Source organism: Gopherus evgoodei, chromosome 3 (genome assembly GCF_007399415.2).
Source record: "Gopherus evgoodei ecotype Sinaloan lineage chromosome 3, rGopEvg1_v1.p, whole genome shotgun sequence".
NCBI lineage: Eukaryota > Metazoa > Chordata > Testudines > Testudinidae > Gopherus > Gopherus evgoodei.
The window spans coordinates 94,900,216-94,919,204 of NC_044324.1; the positions used below are offsets into that span (position 1 = coordinate 94,900,216).

Below are 18,989 nucleotides of genomic sequence, written 5' to 3' on the forward strand. Positions count from 1 at the left end.
ATTTAAACTTGTGGAATACTTGTAGGATACTGCAGGTATTGATCTCACTTATAAGCTCTGTAGCCCATGATATAAAGTTACACTGAGTGTTTGCATTGTAAACCTCTGTAATTGTGTAATTCAAACAAGAAAAGAAGTGTTAATTAAGGTCAAGTGCACATTCTGCACACAACATGGTCCACTGAAGGCTAGTGAGGCATTGTATACCATCAAAGGACAGAGACTTTGATTGCATTCCTAACTCCATCCAGGAAAGGAAGGCCTGTGCATGCACAGTTCCCATAGATACTGGAAATGGGTGACAGGGGATGGATCACTTGATGATTACTTGTTTTGTTCATTCCCTCTAAGGCACCTGGCACTGGCCACTGTCAGAAGACAGGATACCGGCCTATATGGACCTTTGGTTTGATCCTGTATGGCAATTCTTATGTTAAGATTTTCTTTTCTTCACCCAGCAACAAGTAACCCAACCAGAAAGAATCATTTTAAATGTCTTGATAGGCAACAAGCCTATGCATCTATTTAGTACACCAGCTCCAAGGTCATGCTATTGAAGAAATAAAAACCTGACAGTAGTGACAACATAAAGACTGTGCTCTTGTCCCTTCTTCTTTGCTGTATTCACAGATTCTTAGATTTCAAGGCCAGACGAGACCATTGTGTTTACATAGTCTGACCTATTACACAGGCCACAGCACTTCCCCAAAATAATTCCTAGAGCATATGTTTAAGAAAAACATCCAATCTTAATTTAAAATGGTCAGCAACAGAGAATCCACCACAACCTTTGGTAAATTGTTCCAATGGTTAACCACTTTCATCTTTTAAAATATACACCTTATTAAATAGCATAATCAGGTAAAGAATATCCTCTCTAAAGCCGCTTTCCTGCTGATGAAAAATAAGTATTTAATAAAAATATATATATATTTGTACAAAGCCATTTAGTCTTTCAATCTCCCATAGAAAAAATTAACCCCAATATTATAAAATTTATCAACACAGTTACATTAAATCTAAAGAAAAAAATCTCAGTAACCAATAGTAATCAGGTTAACTGAACATTTAAACCTTAGAATGATGACAGTTTCCAAACTGCTACCCAACAGGGTCCTTGAGAAGGTGCAGACAACAACAAACCTCTTCCTAAGGATCACACTTAATAATTGATGGTAATAGCCTTTACTCCTTCTTAATGCAGTATTATTAAAATAAGATAATCAATTTCTCATTTTTAAAAGTACAACAATTGTTCAACACCAGCACAAGTGCAGAACATTACAGCTACTTCTCGAATTGAGTGGGGAGAGCTCAAAATAGAAAGATCTATTAGACATGTTGGACAAATTTAGAAAGTGGTGTAAATTAAATCTTTGTACATTAGTTTGAACTACCTTAAACCTGCTTACATCTGCCGTACCCATTTGTAAGGGAGTCCAATATATCAAGCAGCTGGGAGGTGGTGTAAATTAAAGTCCAAGCTACTGTATTTTGATTTATATCTTCTTGTGGTGACACTGCATATATGCTACTCTAGATTACATTCCCTTATACTTCAGTTGTGAGGATGTAAGCAAGCATAATGGGGTCTAACTTTCACCAATTTGTGCATCACTTTGAATTTGTGCACAAGGAAGTTTAAGCTAGAAGAACAAAATACAACAAGGGAGCTGGAAGAAAGTATAAATTACATGACTTTGACTCACATCTGAATTTGGCCCCATGGCTTTTTAAATCCTCACACATTCCTTTATGGCTGTATGTGTCACCTTTCCTGGATTTGTCAGTTCACATTGTTCAATTTGTTTACCAATTTGCAGTTCTTTACGTTGACTCTTTCGGCCAATACTGATGGTCTTAAAATAATTTCTCCGAGTAACTATTTTCAGGTATCCAAGAATACTGATCCTGGGATCTCCACAAATATATTTACTATCCTAGTTTTTGCAATCTTCTTTTGATTAAATGCTGTGACAGGTTTGGTCACAAAGATCCCTTGGGACGTATTGAAATTACCTCTGAGCCCTTTTTCTCTGCCAACTTGGGACTCCAAAACCCTGCCTTGTTGAGCCAGACACGCTAGCCTGCTACAACACAGACTCAGGGCCTGGGCCATGCCCTGCAGACTAATTAAAAACAGCTCAGCTCTAGCACCCAGACACCTGATGGGATCCAAACTCCAAATAAATCCGTTTTACTCTATATAAAGCTTATATAGGGTAAACTCATAAATTGTCCACCGTCTATACACTGATAGAGAGATATGCACTGCTGTTTGCTCTCCCACATATTAATCACTTACTCTGGGTTCATTAATAAACAGAAGTGATTGTATTAAGTATAAAAAGTAGGATTTAAGTGGTTTCAAGTAATAACAGACAGAACAAAGTAAGTCACAAAGCAAAATAAGACAAAAACACACAAGTCTAAGCCTAATACTTTAAGAAACTGATTACATGTAATCTCTCACCCTCAGAGATGTTCCAATAAGCTTCTTTAACAGACTAGACTCCCCCTTAGTCTGGGCCCAATCCTTTCCCCTGGTACCGTCCTTGTTAGTTCCCATAGACATCTTCAGTGGTAAGCAGGGGTTTTCTCAAGACTGGCAGCCCCTTTGTCCTGCTCCACCCCCTTTTATAACTTTGACACAAGGCAGGAATCTTATGGTCTCTCTGGGTCCTCACCCTTCCTTCTAAATGGAAAAGTACCAGATTTAGGTTGGATTCCAGCATCATTAGACATGGTCACATGTCCTTTGAGACCCCAGCCTCCATTCTTCCTGGGCTGGCCCACACCTACACAGGAAGGTTTACAGTAAACAAAGCCATTTACAATTCATTGATTCTGAAGCACCCTTAATGGCTTACACTTAATATGTTTACATTAGTAATACAAGTTTATATCTTATTCTCCTAATTCCAGACATAGAAATAATACAAATAGGATGAACACACTCAGGAGATTATAAGATTTGTAATGATACCTTCCTTACAAGAGACCTTTCGCATGAAGCATATTCCAGTTACATCATATTCACATTTATAAGTATATTTTCATAAAACATATGGAGTGCAACGTCACAAGTGCAACCACAAAATAAAATGTATAATCTCTCCCACTACTCCAGCAAGTGTCTAATTCTTATGTTTCTGCATTTTTTCAATGTAGTTTGTGTGCAGTAAATTCTAAACATCATTTCCTGTTGTATTATACTAAAACAGTTTGACTGGTACTATGATATAAATATTCTCTGAGAAAATTATAGCTTTAGATTTGTAAATTTATGACATTTACATGTTACTTTTTTCTCAGGATTCTTATACTTGCTTAATTGCTACAAATAACTAGAAATTATTTATACTATCTAATCAGGAAGACACAATGTGCCCAGCTGTAAAACACTGCTTTACATAAAATAGAAAGAAGTATTTTGTTTCCAAAGGGTGTAACCAAACCAACTAAGACAAAACAAGAAACAAATATCAGGCTTAGTGAGTAAGGGAAATAGTTCACATACACATACTTTGATTCAGTTTAATGGAAATGTAGATACAATTGTTTTATAAGTACAAACAACAAGAAGGTAAGAAGGTGGATATGTTGGGAAACATAACTGAGTTTTTTGATCATTAAACATTTAAATTAGTTGCTAAATGAGCATATTAACGCCAATCTCAAGAGAGAATGTGAACTACTGGAGCAAATAGAATCACAGATTCATAGAAGATTAGGGTTGGAAATGACCTCAGGAGGTCATCTAGTCCAACCACCTGCTCAAAACAGGACCAACACCAACTAAATCATCCCAGCCAGGCTTTGTCAAGCCAGACTTTAAAAACCTTTAAGGATGGAGATTCCACCACTTCCCTAGGTAACGCATTCCAGTGCTTCACCACCCTCCTAGTGAAATAGTGTTTCCTAATATCCAACCTAGACCTGCCCAGCAGCAACTTAAGACCATTACTCCTTGTAATGTCATCTGCCACCACTGAGAACAGCCTGGCTCCATTTTCTTTGGAACCCCCCTTCAGGTAGTTGAAGGCTGCTATCAAATCCTGTGATATACCTCTTACCCTAAAGCAGGGGTAGGCAACCTACTAAACAAGCCCTGTTCCCTGAGCCTCTCCTTTTAAGTCATGTGCCCCAGCCCCCTAATCATTTTCATTGCCCTCCACTGGACTCTCCAATTTGTCCACATCCCTTCTGTAATGTGGGCCCCAAAACTGGACGCAATACTCCAGATGTGGCCTCACCAGTGTCCAAAAGAGGGGAATAATCACTTCCCTCAATCTGCTGGCAATGCTCCTACTAATGCAGCCCAATATGCCATTAGCCTTCTTGGCAACAAGGGCATACTGATGACTCATATCCAGCTTCTCATCCACTGTAATGCCCAGGTTTTTTTCTGCAGAACTGTATTGTTTGTTGTTCATCAATATGTGATTTTAATTACTTGAGATTTACAAGATTCTGAAAAGGGCTTTTATTCTGCAATTCTTTCTTTTAAAACAAACATGCATTCTGAGTGTCTTTAATCATCAGTACAGTGTGTAGCACCCCTTGCTGTGGTATCTAAGCACTTCCTAGTAAATTAGATTTACATAGCAAGAACCCAGTGAACTTCAGAGTCTTCTGGTCTTCTCCATTCCTAGTTACAGAAAGCTCTGTTTGGCATCATCATTCCACGTGTGATATGGAAAAAAAACTGTTTCCTCCTACAAAGACAACTGTCATTTCTAAGGCAGAATACAGACTCCTGGCACCATTTTTGCTCCATATACACTGACAACAGATAGGATCCACAAAAGTATCGTCAGCCAACCTGAGCGTAAATAGCACAAGTTAAAGAGAGAAATTTCCAAGTTTTTAGGCTTCTTATAGGTAGCTGCCTTGTCAAGAAACCAAGCTCTTAAGAGAACACATCTTTGAGACTGTACGTGGCACAGTCCTAAGATCATTTATGCTTTCTTTAAATGTAGTTGAGCAGTTTTTTGTTTTTAGGTTTTTGTCTTAAGCCATTTTTAATTATGTCTTCACATTTTGCATAAGTGACACCTCTCTTTCACAGACTATCTCCTGAGAAAAATGGGAAATTCAGCACTACAATCAGTCCTATTTTTGAATTTTGTTTCCTGTTGTTGCTCAGAACTACAATTCCAGACACAGAAAGCACAAATATATTAATATCTAAGAGTAGAGGAATAAGCTGCTAAAGTTTTAAAAACCATTAAGGAACAGGTCAACTTTAATTAACTTCATTAACTTTCTGCAATGAAGCAGTTATCCTGGCAACTAGAAATATGAGCCTGATTCCCCTCCTTTCATTTGATCACTAAGATATGGCAACAACCCATGTCTCATCCATCAAAACTTGAAAATGACTGAAATCTTTTGGAGATGCTAGTAGCAGGCCAAAAAGCTGTTGGCAACTACAAAAAACCCCCACAGGTAGAGTTCTAACAATGGTAGAACATTTAACCACTATGTTGTTTACCTTGCACAAAGAAATTCTACAGGCTGTCTACATTAGTGTTTCGCAGAGCTAGTGTTAGAAATGGTAGGAAACTTTCAGAAAGAACACCTAGCATAGACGGGGCAATTGGCAGCTTTCATAATTTGCAACCACTTTCAAGAGCCAATCTAGGTCATGCGAAACTTGCAAAGCTGACAACTTGGTCTCAGTTCACTTCTCACAGCCAGAAAAAAATATCACTTGAGAAAAATACTCCACAGAAGAAACTAGTGTTCACTAGCTTTTATGATAACCTTACACACTGTTTGGCTCATGTGCAAGTTATCTATCACTTTCATAGTAAACTGTCCTTTTAAAATAGAGCACACACTTATACTACAAATACATACCAGCTGGCTGGTGTATTGTTTTCAGATATTGGTATCTGCATTCCTTTTACCGGATGCAGTATCATTGTCCTAGTTCAGATGTGGCAGATAAAAACAATGTGAACACATAATTTGTTTTCATTTTTAAAGCCTCCAGTGGTATCCAGTAACAATAACAGGAAGAGCTGTAAGGATCGATAGGCAAGATTATTACTTGTGACTTTTCTTCCTCTTCCCAAGAATACATATGTGAACTTTTCAATATCATATAAAACAGAGTACTTACCAGGTCCCTGTGAAGCACCCAGTTTGCATGGAGGTAATGGATTCCATCAAGGATCTGGTAGAGTAGTGATTTAACCATAGATCTTGGCAACTGCATGGGCTTTTTATTTGCTTTTGAGGCACGGTGAAACTTGATAATATGCTAGAAATAAAACAAGTAGAAACATGAAGCTTTTTTAACAATGTAAGTTTCCTCAAATAACATTAACAAAGGGAAAGAGAGAGATTGTTGCCTTTTGCATTGCAAAGGTAGCCTTCAATTATTTTTTAAATGTGTGTGTTCTCAGTGTTACACACCTACTCATTTTTAAAGAAAATCTAGATACTATGAAAACAGTGACTACTTACCACTTTGCAGTCACTGTGGTTCTTAGAAATGTTTTTTCCATGTGAACCCCACCCCATTTATGGTACATATGTGCCACATGTGCACGAGATTGGATTCTTTTGTCCAGCAATGTCCACTGGTGCCACACCTGTGCCCTGCACCCACCCAATGGCATATGGGATAGACGGGCCCTGATTGCCTCTCAGTTTCCTTGCTAATTCAAAATCCCAGCACAGATGGACTCCAAAGGAACAGAGAAGATGGGCGGTCATGCAATTCATAAGGACAAAACAATTTAAAGACCACAGTTACTGCAGGGATAAGTAATCATCCTCACCTCAAGTCTTGGTCAGTATGGATCCCACTTATGGTGATGGATTAGCAATTCCCAGATTAATAAAGGAGGGTTTGAGAATTTCTAGCTACAGAACTGCTCTCCTGAATTTGGCATTTGATTTGCTCTCTGATCCAGAGCCTAATGTTTGTTAAAGATACAAAATTAGCTCCCAGTGGCTGCCCTATGGGTCTCTGAAGAGGATACCTCAGCTCTAGTTGAGTGAACCGTGTTACCTGAAGGAAGGGGCATATCTGCTAGTTGGCAACAAGATGTAATGCACTGAATGATCCACTTGGATAATCTCTGGGAAGAGAGTGATTCAGGAATTGTTTGGGAAATCCCTGAGAGGAGATGGGCAATGGATATCTGGAGATGGGTCTCAGCTTAATTCTGGAAAGAGTATGTGGCTGAAGAGAAGGAAGAGTAAATATATTCTAGAGATGGTGGTGATATCTCAGTGGTAGGATAAGACTTTACCAGTACTGAGGGTTTAATTATTTCTTGTGCCAGAGAAACTGGTACTAGTGGCATCAGAACTGAGGACAGTGCCAGGGGCTCAATGTCAGTAGCTAGGAACAGACCTATAATACTGTTATGGACTATGCTTCCGGGGATCTTGGTGCCTATGAGGAATCTTTGTTTCAGTATCAGAATAGATTTGGTGCCACAGTAGCCTGCCCAGGGAGCCTTTGCTTCATCTCTATTTACAGGGATACTTAAGGATTGGGCTCAATAGGAAAACAGTCCCTTTCTAGCATAAGAGAACACCTTTCAGAACTCAATTAACTCCTTATGGATGGCTAAAATTCTACCTCCTGCAGCCAGGTACCTCTGGAGTGATGAGTTCTGGTAAAGAAGGACCAGCACACAGAGAAATGGTCTGGATCATGGCTCTTGAAAAAGAAAAGACACCAACTGTGTCCATCAGTTATTGGAATAAGTCCATCACATGATTGTAATGGCTTGAAGTCAGAGGGTTTAGACTCGGCCATTGCACAGGCAAGCACCTTGGCACTAATTAGTATTCAGGCAAAAGACAGAAAATCTAAAGAAACCAAAAAAGAGCTTCCATGAGGGTACAAAAATGCTTTTGAACTAAATACACTAATTACTAATATTTACAAACATTTACATAATTGCTTCAATGAATGGGCACTGTGGGGTAGCAGATGAACACGACAAAGTTCCCTCTCTGTCACTGGTGGTAAAAGGGAAGTGAGAGGCAGTCAGAGCCATTCTGCCTTATATGCCCTTAGTTGAGGTGGGAGTGCACGAGAACATACATGGCACAGGCATGGTCCCAACAGATACTACTGCTCAAAAGATTCCAATCTCGTTTGCAAGAGGTCTGTACGCCATAAGTGAGATTCTCACAGGCTGAGATTCAAAGAACCATGCATAACAAGCCAACTTTCAGTGTGCTTTTCTAAAGGATGAAATTCATACAGACCATTTGTATACATTTATTTAGAGCAATTCAAGGTATTAATTTGAACAGCAACAAGACTGAATTACTTGAACGTTCAGTAGAAGCTCCCTAATTCAAAAAATTTGTTCCCAGCTTTGAAGCTTTAGATATCAGGCTGTAACTAGAAGCTGTGTCTACATTAGACTTTTTCTCTCACCATTCTCACCATTGCTGCCACTGGTGAAGCTCCTCTAGGGGGAGAGTTAACATAAGCCATCCACTGGTATTTTAGCCACCATGTCATCGAACCATGCTCAGAGTAGCTCTTGATGACACAGTGGGGTTAAAAAACTGACAACTCCTTGTCAACACTAATATTCTCATTGTTGCTTCCACAAGTGATGATGATAGTAGGAAATACAGCAAAATGCCTAGTACAGACAAAGCCATAAGGTTACTAGTTCTTGCCACCCCAAAGTACAATTAGTAAATAAAACCCAACCTCCTACAGCCGGGTATCCAAATGCCTGAATATCCTGATAACACTAAATGAAACCCTTAAGGGGCCATTTTACATATTATATAGGAACCTGCCCTGAAGTATTTCCTTTCAGTCACATCACAGAAGGAGTTTGAGAGAGAGAACTGGGAGTTCCTGGCTCCCAGTATTGTGCATTGCTCCTTGAATGAGAAGAATTCTCTTATGTACTTCAAAGTGCTTTTCAAAAGATGCTGCTGCTAATTACAACAATTTAAAAAAATATTTTATTGGTATACAATCAAAAATTCAGAAGCAGCAATAAAACATGCAGAGGTTACCACGTCAAAGACCCACACAACAAATCAATTAGTAAAAGCTTAGCCCTTTCTCATGGAGCATGTAGTGATAAAAGCATTTCAATGGATCCATTTCAGAAGTAGCTAATGATCTTTGCAAGAAACTAATCTTTACAAAAATATTTTTTTAAATACAAACTATTTCATGGCATGTAGAGAAATCCCCAACATAAAAGAAAAACGCTGGTTAGGGATACTTAAATGAAACAAATGCACAGCCATTATGAGCAAAGTTTGCAAAAGAACACAAATGAGAGGTAGATGTTAAAAAACTGCAACTATAAAAGAGTCGGAGTTAATAGTGTATTAAGGTTTGTTGGAAAATTATCTAACCCTCTCTGGAGAGATTCTCCTTTAAAGGCCTAATCAAAGCCTAGTTTCCTGTACTAAGTGTAGCTTTACTTTCTTTCCTAATCCCCCCCAATTTTACAGGTCAGTTATAATTGATAATTTCCCTCAGAGGTAGATGGGTGTCTCAAATTCCATCTCCTACAAAACAAAAGCAAAAACTACAGTTACTGCTGCTATCTTGTTCCAGTAGAGACAGGCTTATGCTATTCTACATGCTTGGTCTGATCCTGTCCCACTTATAATTTCAGTACTGAGTAAAATTTAAATTAAAGATACATTCACAGCCAAGGGATTGGGATATAGAATATTTCACTGTTATGTCACTGGACTGAATCAATCTTATGAGTGACCAAGTCATACACATGAGAAGGCTGTTTAATGGCTTATGTAAGATGAGTTAGTCTCAGTCCAGTTTCTTGTGGACAAATATATATATATAAAAACCTACCAGGACAACTAGTATTAATGTGAAATTTTGCTGGCAACTTCATCAGAGAGCCCACAAAACGTAGAGACATGGTAACTGGCTACCATCTCACCATTAGAGATTGTTCCTCCAGAACAAGATTGATGGCTGGTGGGTCCCAGTCCTTTTATTTGTTTTATTTATTTAATTTCTTCAAATTTCCAAAAGTACTTCTATAGGCTTCTATCCAGTGCTCTGGGGGCCTATTCCATAAACTAGAAACCACAACAAAAACAAAGGACTGACCATAAAATAGCCACCTTAGCCACTCCCTCCTCAACAGCCTTAAGGAACAGAGAAAAAATGGGATCTGCAATGTATCCAGAAAGTTAACACATCTTGGCTCTGGCAAACCAAGGGAGAAAGCGAGTTCCAAAACACAGGACCTCTCACAGAGAATGCCCTGTCAGCAGCACTCCTTTGTTTGTACTGAAGAAGCTGCAGCTCGAGCACCTCTGATGATCTCAAATAGGACAGGATATAAGAGGGAGAGGGCTGATCTCTCAGGTAACCAAGTCAGAAATCAAATCATCAAATTATTCAAAATCAAGGAAATAGAAAAATCAAGAAATTGCCAGAGTTGCTTTGTCACAAACTTCTCAATGACATTGCCTAAAAACGGTAGATAAGAAACAGGTTCACAGTTAGCAAGACTGACAACATCATGAGTTGGTTTCTTGAAAATGGATTTATTTAAGAGCTGCTGGAGCCATTGTTCTTCCCTCACCCAGGGAAACACGGACAATATCAATCAACAATGGAGCCAGTACTTCTCAACTGGCCTGAAACAGCTGGTAAAAAAAAAGGTCCAAACTGAAAGCTGATGAAACTTCCTTTTATCGTGAACATAAGAATGGCCATACTGGATCAGACCAATGGTCCCTTTATCCCAGTATCCTGTCTTCCAACAATGGCTGGTGCCAAATGCTTCAGAAGGAACAAACAGAACAGGGCAATTTATTGAGTGATCCATCCTTTGTTATCCAGTCCCAGTTTCTGGCAGTCAGAGACTAGAGACATTCAAAGGATAGGGTTGCATCCTTGACCATTTTGGCTATTAATCACTGATAGACCTATCCTCCATGAACTTGGCTAATTCTTTTTTGGATTAGCAGATAAGCACTGAACACCTCACAACCCCTCACACCATATCCAGCATAGTATCTCAGAACTTAGGAAATGTTATATCATCTTAGATCAGTGACCCTTCTCTTCCAGCATACCATCTTCCACAGTAGCAGAAAAACTGTCAGTCTGACAGAACAGACAAAAAAAGCAGCCTTCAGCAAGTACTACAGCATTGAGGAAAGGGGGAAGGATGAAGCCCAGCCAGAATTACCCTTCCTCCTTCAGTGTCTCCAGACCCAGAACTCCGTAGGGGTGAGTCTCCCACCCTCTGGGGATGCTAGGGTCCATGCAGCACCAACCTACCCCTAAGCTGTGTGAGAAGGAGTAAGAACCAGGAATGAACCTCCCCCCGCACACACACACACACTTTGCCCTCACCCAAAGAAACTCTCAAGCCAGCAGGAACAGACACAGAAGCAGCCTCAGCAAGGACCAAGGGACAGCGATGATGCACAGTTTTCATCATGGACATTCTTTCCCCTGAGAATGCTGATTGACTGTCTGCTCTAAGCCCCTACTGCTCATCCTTCACAGTCTCTTATTTATGCCTCATTCCACCTGCCCTTCATACCTTTCCTTCCACCCACTCTTCTCTTCTGCTTTGTCCACTTCACTCCCCTCTCCTTTCCTTTGTCTTTCCATTTAATTAATCCTCTCCCAAAGAGGCTCATCTAAACAATTAAAAACAAAATATTATGGAACTAACCTGGCATTTGCAAACCGTTACTTTGTTCATTCTGCATGTATGTTATATACCTTTCCCCTATCTTTTATCTATTTAAGTTGTAAACTCTTCAAAGTAGCAACTGCTTATTACTCTGGGTTATGTACAGTGGGGTCCTGACTTCAATTGGTTTCTAGGCACTACTGTTATAAACATAAGTACTGCTGACAATAGCCAGTACCAGAGACAGGTGCAAAAAACTTTGCAGTAAGCAGCTATAAAATAGACTGTCCATAGAGGAAGTTTCTTCCTAATTGTCATCAGTTAGAAAGACTCGATCATCAGTGCTGGCATATGCACTGAAACAGACTTTTAAAAGATAAAACAGTGACATTAACAAGACTAGTCAGAATTACTGCTGTTATTCAGAAGCCTGTGGGCAATAGTGAAATTCATAACATAAAACCTCAGAATGGATCAGACCCAAAGTCTATCTAGTCTAGTATTTTGGCTCAGACAGTGAACAGCATCAGATGCTTCAGAAAAAGGTACAAGAATCTCACAGGAGGGAGATGTGGGATATTCTGTCTACCTACATTAGTTCTCATCTTGATCTCTAATAGTTCGAGGAGAGTGACTTAAACCCTGAAGCATGAGATTTAACTCAAGTATCAATGTTAATTTCATGCTACTGCTCTTGCTTGAGAAAGCTAAAATGCAGCAATGCACTAGAGTTAGTCATGAGGAGATGGACCCAAAAACCATAAGATCAGTAAAAGAGAGGCTGGAAAAGTAGTAATCAATTAGCAGGAATTTCTCTCTTTCTATACTGATCACCTATTACTTACCTATTAGCTGGTACACTACTTACAAGGAAAATAAAAATAACAACAGTAGCCATTACACTGTAGTCTACTTCTCCATCTTATTTGCAATCTACTTCTGTTAACTAACAGCAAACAAAAAAACCCCAAACCACCTTACAGACAGCCTCTCAGAGGATTTTGAGGCACTTTGTGGAGCCTTAAGGTATCAGAGGTCACACTAAGACTTTCATTACAAAACACTATCAAAACTAAATTACTTTACGTGACACACAGACCCACAACAAAATAAAGAACAAACACAATCTAGATCATTCAGAACAGACGTCGGACCTTTCAAAACACTCTCGCCTAGTAAAACTGCATCAGACCAACAAAGCCAGGGCAAAACAAGAGCAACAAAAATATAAGGATGGATAGGAGTGAATGTCTCCTAGTATAGCTAGTAAGTTATAAAAAGGCTGCTATGCAAAAATGCAAAATGTAATAAAAGAATGCCCCATGATGCAAAGGGAGGCTTCCACCTACATCAGGACAGGGTGGATTTATTTAAATCACCAAGTGGAAAGCTTATATTTAAATCATCAATTTTAATCAACTTTTCCATTTGTAGTTCAGTTATTTTCTAAAGAAGACGCAATCTCATTGGTTGATATAATCATTAAAAAATGTTGATTTACAACTAAATAGAGCCTTTGCACACTAGATTTAGTATATCTTTTTGCTATCTAGGGAGAGTACGCACCATAACTACACACATTAATTTAAGCAATTGTAGAGCTTAACATTTTCAGATTATTAATTGTAGTTTAGTATGTTAGAAAATGGTGAATAACATTGATTTTTTACTAGGTAATTAATTTTTGCTCATTATTTGTATCACAGATTATTAGGGTTGGAAGGAACCTTAAGAGACCATCTAGTCCAACCCTCTGCTCAAAGCAGGACCAATCCCCAAATGGCCCCCTCAAGGATTGAACTCACAACCCTGGGTTTAGCAGGCCAATGCTTAAACCACCAAGCTATTATTTGTGTCAAGGTGCATTAGGATGGTAACTGGAATTTAATTAAACACATAAAACAACATATAAAATTTATTATTAAACAAACCAAAATGTTTTGAATACATAAACTTCCTTCCTGTTTTGATAAGTGATTAACTGTATTTAAAAATGTTTTTAAATAAATAAATAATATATAGAGGTGAGAAATAACAGATCTCGACTCTACTGTCCCTCTGCAAATTTGTGTACACAGAGTCAATCCCTTACCTCTCTTTTAATGAAAAGTTTCTAAAAGTTCAATGAATAGAAAATTGTTGGGGGCGGAATAGATCTGTACAAGGAGAAGAAGTCTGGAGATAAATGTGAGAAGCGAGGGACATATGCTTTTTTGTTAAAATACTATGTTTGCTGTTGAAGAAAAAAATCCAGAATACTTAACGTTGTTGTTTTAGTTAAATAAAACAAATCAAATGTTTGTCTGGTGATGTTCTCCTCCTAATACAGCCTGGCAAGAAAATCCTCCAAATATTAATGATTAACTTGTTGAATTGGAGATAGTTCACCTCCCAATGACTTCATAAATATCTGCTTCAATTATCTTTAGTAAATGAAATAACCAATCATTCATTTTCTGATATAGCTCTAAAACTAATCTGAAAAGTTTTCAAAATAGATCACTATTTAAAAATGTATAGTGTGTACATTCTAAAAATGAAACCTACATCTATCTCTGAGTTGTGAAGAATACGTATTAAGGTTATAACAATCAACAAGAATGCACTTTTACGTAGAAACCCATGATTAATTTTAGTCTTCCTGACTAGTGATTTAAATCATGATTTAAATCAAATCCACCCTGCTCGCTGTGCTCCTGCCCCTGGTCCCTTCATTCCCCAAGGGGGCCCACAAATATGTTTGGCATTAGGCACACAAAAAGTTAATCCAACCCTGCAAGAGAGACATTTAAAATTGTCTTTTAAAAAACTTTTACATGGTCAGCATTGGGCATTGCGGAACACAGGTAGAAAAGTTTAGGGATTTACACTTTGTCTTGGATATGCTTCAACCATGAAACACATTTTATAGGACTGTACAGTCATACATGTGGATTGGAAAGACGCAATTGGAAACATGGCCATCATTCTGCATGTGGTCTTTATGACTAGCTCAATGGTATGTAAAACTAACAATACTTCTGATCTGAAGATCATTAAATCAAGAAAGAAAACCTGGATGTATATCAGATTAAAATTGACCAAAAAGAATGGCCATTAGACTTTGTAAGGACAATACACCCCCCAGAGAGGAATAGATTGCATCATTTGAAAGACAGACTGAAAGAACACAGGACAGAATTTAAAAACATATGGAAGCCATATGTGGATTATATTAAGGATTTTAGAATTAAAGTATAAAACAGAGTCTTACTATTGTATTGGTTCAATGAATTGCTACATGGCCAAAATTCATCTCTAAACAAGCATGCTTTCTTCAAATCGTGTGGATTTTGTTTTGCCTGTCTGGTAAAATTTGGGAGGTGTTTTGGGGATTCAGTATGATTATATTAACTAATGAGTGGGTAGTTAATATGTCTGCAAGGAGGGATAATACAAATATTGATACAGTCTTAGTCAAATGTTTTTAAGTTATTACAACTCTCTTCACCTCTTCCTTATGCCAACCACAGATGTTAACAAGATACATTACAGCTACTAACATAAATTACAAGTAAACTTTGTAGTTGAATATATTTGTCACCAAATGTGAGGTGGTCTGTGATGCTTCTGTATTAAAAGCGCTAAACAAAAACAAGTAATGTTTGTTCTTCTCCATCACAAAAAAATTTTAATAAAATGTAATCATCATCTGAATCCAAAGACTATCCCCTTTAATGACTGGGCTTCTACCCATCGTTTTTGTTCATTAAAATAGGTTAAATTTTCACTGTACTACAAAATATATAGAATAAGATAATATCTGGTATACTTCATTATTCATCTCTGGCCAAAATTTTCCAGGAGCTAAAGATAACCACTTTAATTAAAAGTGGCCTGATTTTTATAAGTGATCCACATTTACAGCTCCCACTGAAGCCATTAAGAGTTGCAGATGATTAGCAACTTTAATGATCAGGACACACTAATGTAGGTGCTTAAATATGGATTTGGGTAACTAACTTTAGGCACCCAAATTTGAAAATGTATCTCACTTTAGTAAAAGCACATCTATTATCCCACAATTTCAAAAAAAAAAAAAAGTCTTTTCAGATGGATATGGGCATTAAATATATTTATTTTGTTTTGGGTAATACTATGAGAGTATATACTGCTGTTCAGTAAAAACCCTATGCAAAACAAGTAAGTTCTCTTCCTCAAAAGGTATAAGGGCCCAAGTTGTGCAGCATAGGAAATGCAAAACACCAAACCACAGAAACAAGTGGACATTACTACTGCAATGATTCACAAAACGTGGGATTTTAAGGAGCTTTTTGAAGGAGAGTGAAGGAGCTTTACGTACGTTAACTGGGAGGCTGTTCCTGTGTAGGAGGCAGCATGAAAAAAGACACAAAGTTGGGAGTGAGCAAAAGAGACAAAAGGGGAAGTTAGGAGCGATGCTTGGGAGAAGTGGAAGGAACAAGGGGCTTGTAGAGGAGATGAGGCCAAAGGTTTAAGCAAGAACCAAGTTATGGAGAACCTTGAATGTAACTAATTTTATGCAGAGGAAGAGGGAGAGTTCTTGTAAAGACTAAAAAGTGGAGAGACATGATCAGGTGCATGTGAAAGGAAAATTATTCGAGCAGCACATGTTGCACAGAAAAGAGTGAGGAGAAAGTGAGAGGCCAGAAACAACTAGGGTAACAAACATTACATCTCAAATAATATATACCAATTAACTAAACTGGGACTTATGGCTAAGTAACAGCCAGACCTGTAACGAGTGGTGACAACATTAAAACATAATGATTTCTTATCTATTAGCCATGTGGGTTTTTGTTGTGTTTTTTTTTTAACACAATATGAATACCACATGCACACAAAAATGAGAATAGCAATGACTGGTGAAAAGCGTTCTTGAACATGCCACTCCGTGAAGCAGTAAAATGGTTCTTGTGGTTACTCTAAAAAGCAAGTAAATTCAAGTGATGGACAGAATTATTTAAATTCTATGAAGATAAAATTATAATATGTAGAATGGGAATATAATACTTAGTTATCAGCTGTGTAGAGTACACACATTTTTTGCGTCACTTGACTTTGATGAAAAACCTTCTAAAGTGACTCAGTGCAAGACTATCACCATATCAGAGCAAGCTGATTCAACTAGATTATATGTAGGACGATTAAATCTCATGATATGATTCACTCTGATTTAAGTTTTCTTTTACTTTGTGCATAGTCCGTGTTTACTTTCCTCAGTAGTAAACTTCTGATAGTGTCTTGTATAAATAGCTCTCATTATCTAACATTCTTGAAATTACAAGCAATTCAACAGTCTGCCACTGACATTAAACATATCATTAGTAATGCTAACTTCCATATTAGTGATGCCTTTGTAATAACATTGAGACTGACACTGGCAAGGACAGAAGTAGCAAGGACGATTTCAAAGGAACTTATTACAAATTATTCTTAGGGTGTTTTGTTCTCTTCTGGGCCTGAACTAAGGCCCCAGATCTAAGCAACCCATATATTTTGGATGAGGAAACGGAGCTTGAGAATCTGTACACAAACCCAAAACACACTGTTGTAGCAAACTTCAGTTTATATCAGACCAAACCAAATATCATGAGACTTTTGGTGGAAAAATTCCCTTTCTGCCATTGACTGCTATTACTACGAGGAAATGAGCTAGAGATACAAGTTTTCATTTTAAAAAGTCTCCAGAAATCATTTCATATCCTACTCTAAACTCAACAGAACAGGCCTCACTCATAGCAACATAACAAATTCAGACGTTAATAAACTTTGAAATTAGCGTATAAAATAACTGGATTTTGTTTTCCGCACTAGATATTGATGAGGGAGGCCAGTAAACTAATCTCTGTCTCTCACTTAATTTTTGTAACAAAAGTAGCCAAAAGAAAGCATGCAAAGCTTCTATTTTAGAGTGACAATTCGGGAACCCCATAACCTATTCCCTTCAAATATGGTAGGCATATTCAATTTTGCCTTCAAATCTAATCTCCATTTTTGAAGCAGATATGGCATTTTTCATGGATATTAGAGGAAAGGCCAAAATTGGGCTTATAACAGATCCTAAACTGCAACCTTAACTACATTACACACAGACGCATCTCAGTGTCACATATGAATGCTGCATAAATATTTCAAAAATACAGGAAAATTGCACTTACCCACAAATCATGTTCGGCATAATCAAACAGCAGCCAAACCTTTCTATCACTGTGAGAAAGGAAAACCTTCTGTAATGCAATCACATTGGGGTGCTTCAATTCTCGTAAAAGCTGTAAGTAAAGACACAAAAAAGTCAGTATTTCTACAGCTACAAAAAACACCATTTACATGATTCCAGTCTGCGATGCAAAGTATATAATGACAAAGGCAACTGTGTTACCAGAATTGGAGACATGGATAACTAGGGTAGGTCATAGACATGCAAGGTACTTGAAACAAAAGAAGTTTGGTCCCATAGACAATATACCCAAAGCAATTCAGAACATTATTACTATTAACTTCAGACAGGGCTAGATTGTGCCCAGCTAGGACACAGATGCAGAGTGAGGTGCAGTAAGAAGAGCATAAAGAGCCGTCCCACCACCAATGGCTTGCTGACGGGTCAAACAGAATTGTAATTTAGGGGTGACTATATTTCTGTTTCTATGGGGAGAAACACACACACCCTGGCTAGCCTCATAAAGGTGTACAGCAGTGAACAACCTGCATATGTCAAGCATCTCAAGAAGGCATACTGGCACACTGCCTCCTGGTGTTCCCCCAAGGGTGAGCAGATGTCCCAATAAAATCGGGACTGTCCCAATACTTAACCCTGTCCAGCATCCCAAACAATGTACGATTGGGATGCCATTTGTCCCAATATTCAGGTAAGGAGGCAAGCACAAAGGAGTTGCCGACTCTGTGGGTTCTCCAGGGTTGGAGCACCCATAGGGAAAAATTGCAGTGAAGCTCCCTCCTCCTCCCTCCCTCCCTCCCCCCAGCACGCCATGTCACCGCTCCCCCCAACAGCTGTTTGGCGGCACTTAGTGCTTTCCAGGAGGGAGGAGGAGGAGCGGGGATGTGGCGTGCTCAGGGGAGGAGGTGGAGAAGAGGCAGTGCAGGGGTGGGGACTTGGGGGAAGGAGTGGAATGGGGGCGGATGTTTGGGTGGGAAGAGGCAGGGGGTGGGCAAGCATCCACCTGACAGAGGGGAAGTCAGCGCTGGAGGGGTGAGTGGTGGGCGGGGAGGGCAAAGAGGCGAGCCAGTGGCAGACAGGTGGGGTGAGGAGGTGAGCGGTGGGTGGTGAACTGAGGAGGGATGCAGCAAGCCAGCAAGGGG

General features: G+C 38.7%; 1 protein-coding gene across 2 annotated transcripts in view; it reads right to left on the reverse strand.

Moving 5' to 3' along the window:
- CDK19 (cyclin dependent kinase 19) overlaps positions 1-18,989 on the reverse strand; it is a 232,839-nt gene that overhangs the window by 110,949 nt on the left and 102,901 nt on the right. For both annotated transcript variants that reach the window (XM_030556124.1, XM_030556123.1), the window contains exons 3-4: positions 17,831-17,941; positions 6,131-6,271 (exon numbers count right to left, since the gene is read on the reverse strand). In XM_030556124.1, coding sequence (XP_030411984.1) covers positions 6,131-6,271; positions 17,831-17,941 — 252 coding nt within the window. The remainder of the gene's footprint in view (positions 1-6,130; positions 6,272-17,830; positions 17,942-18,989) is intronic.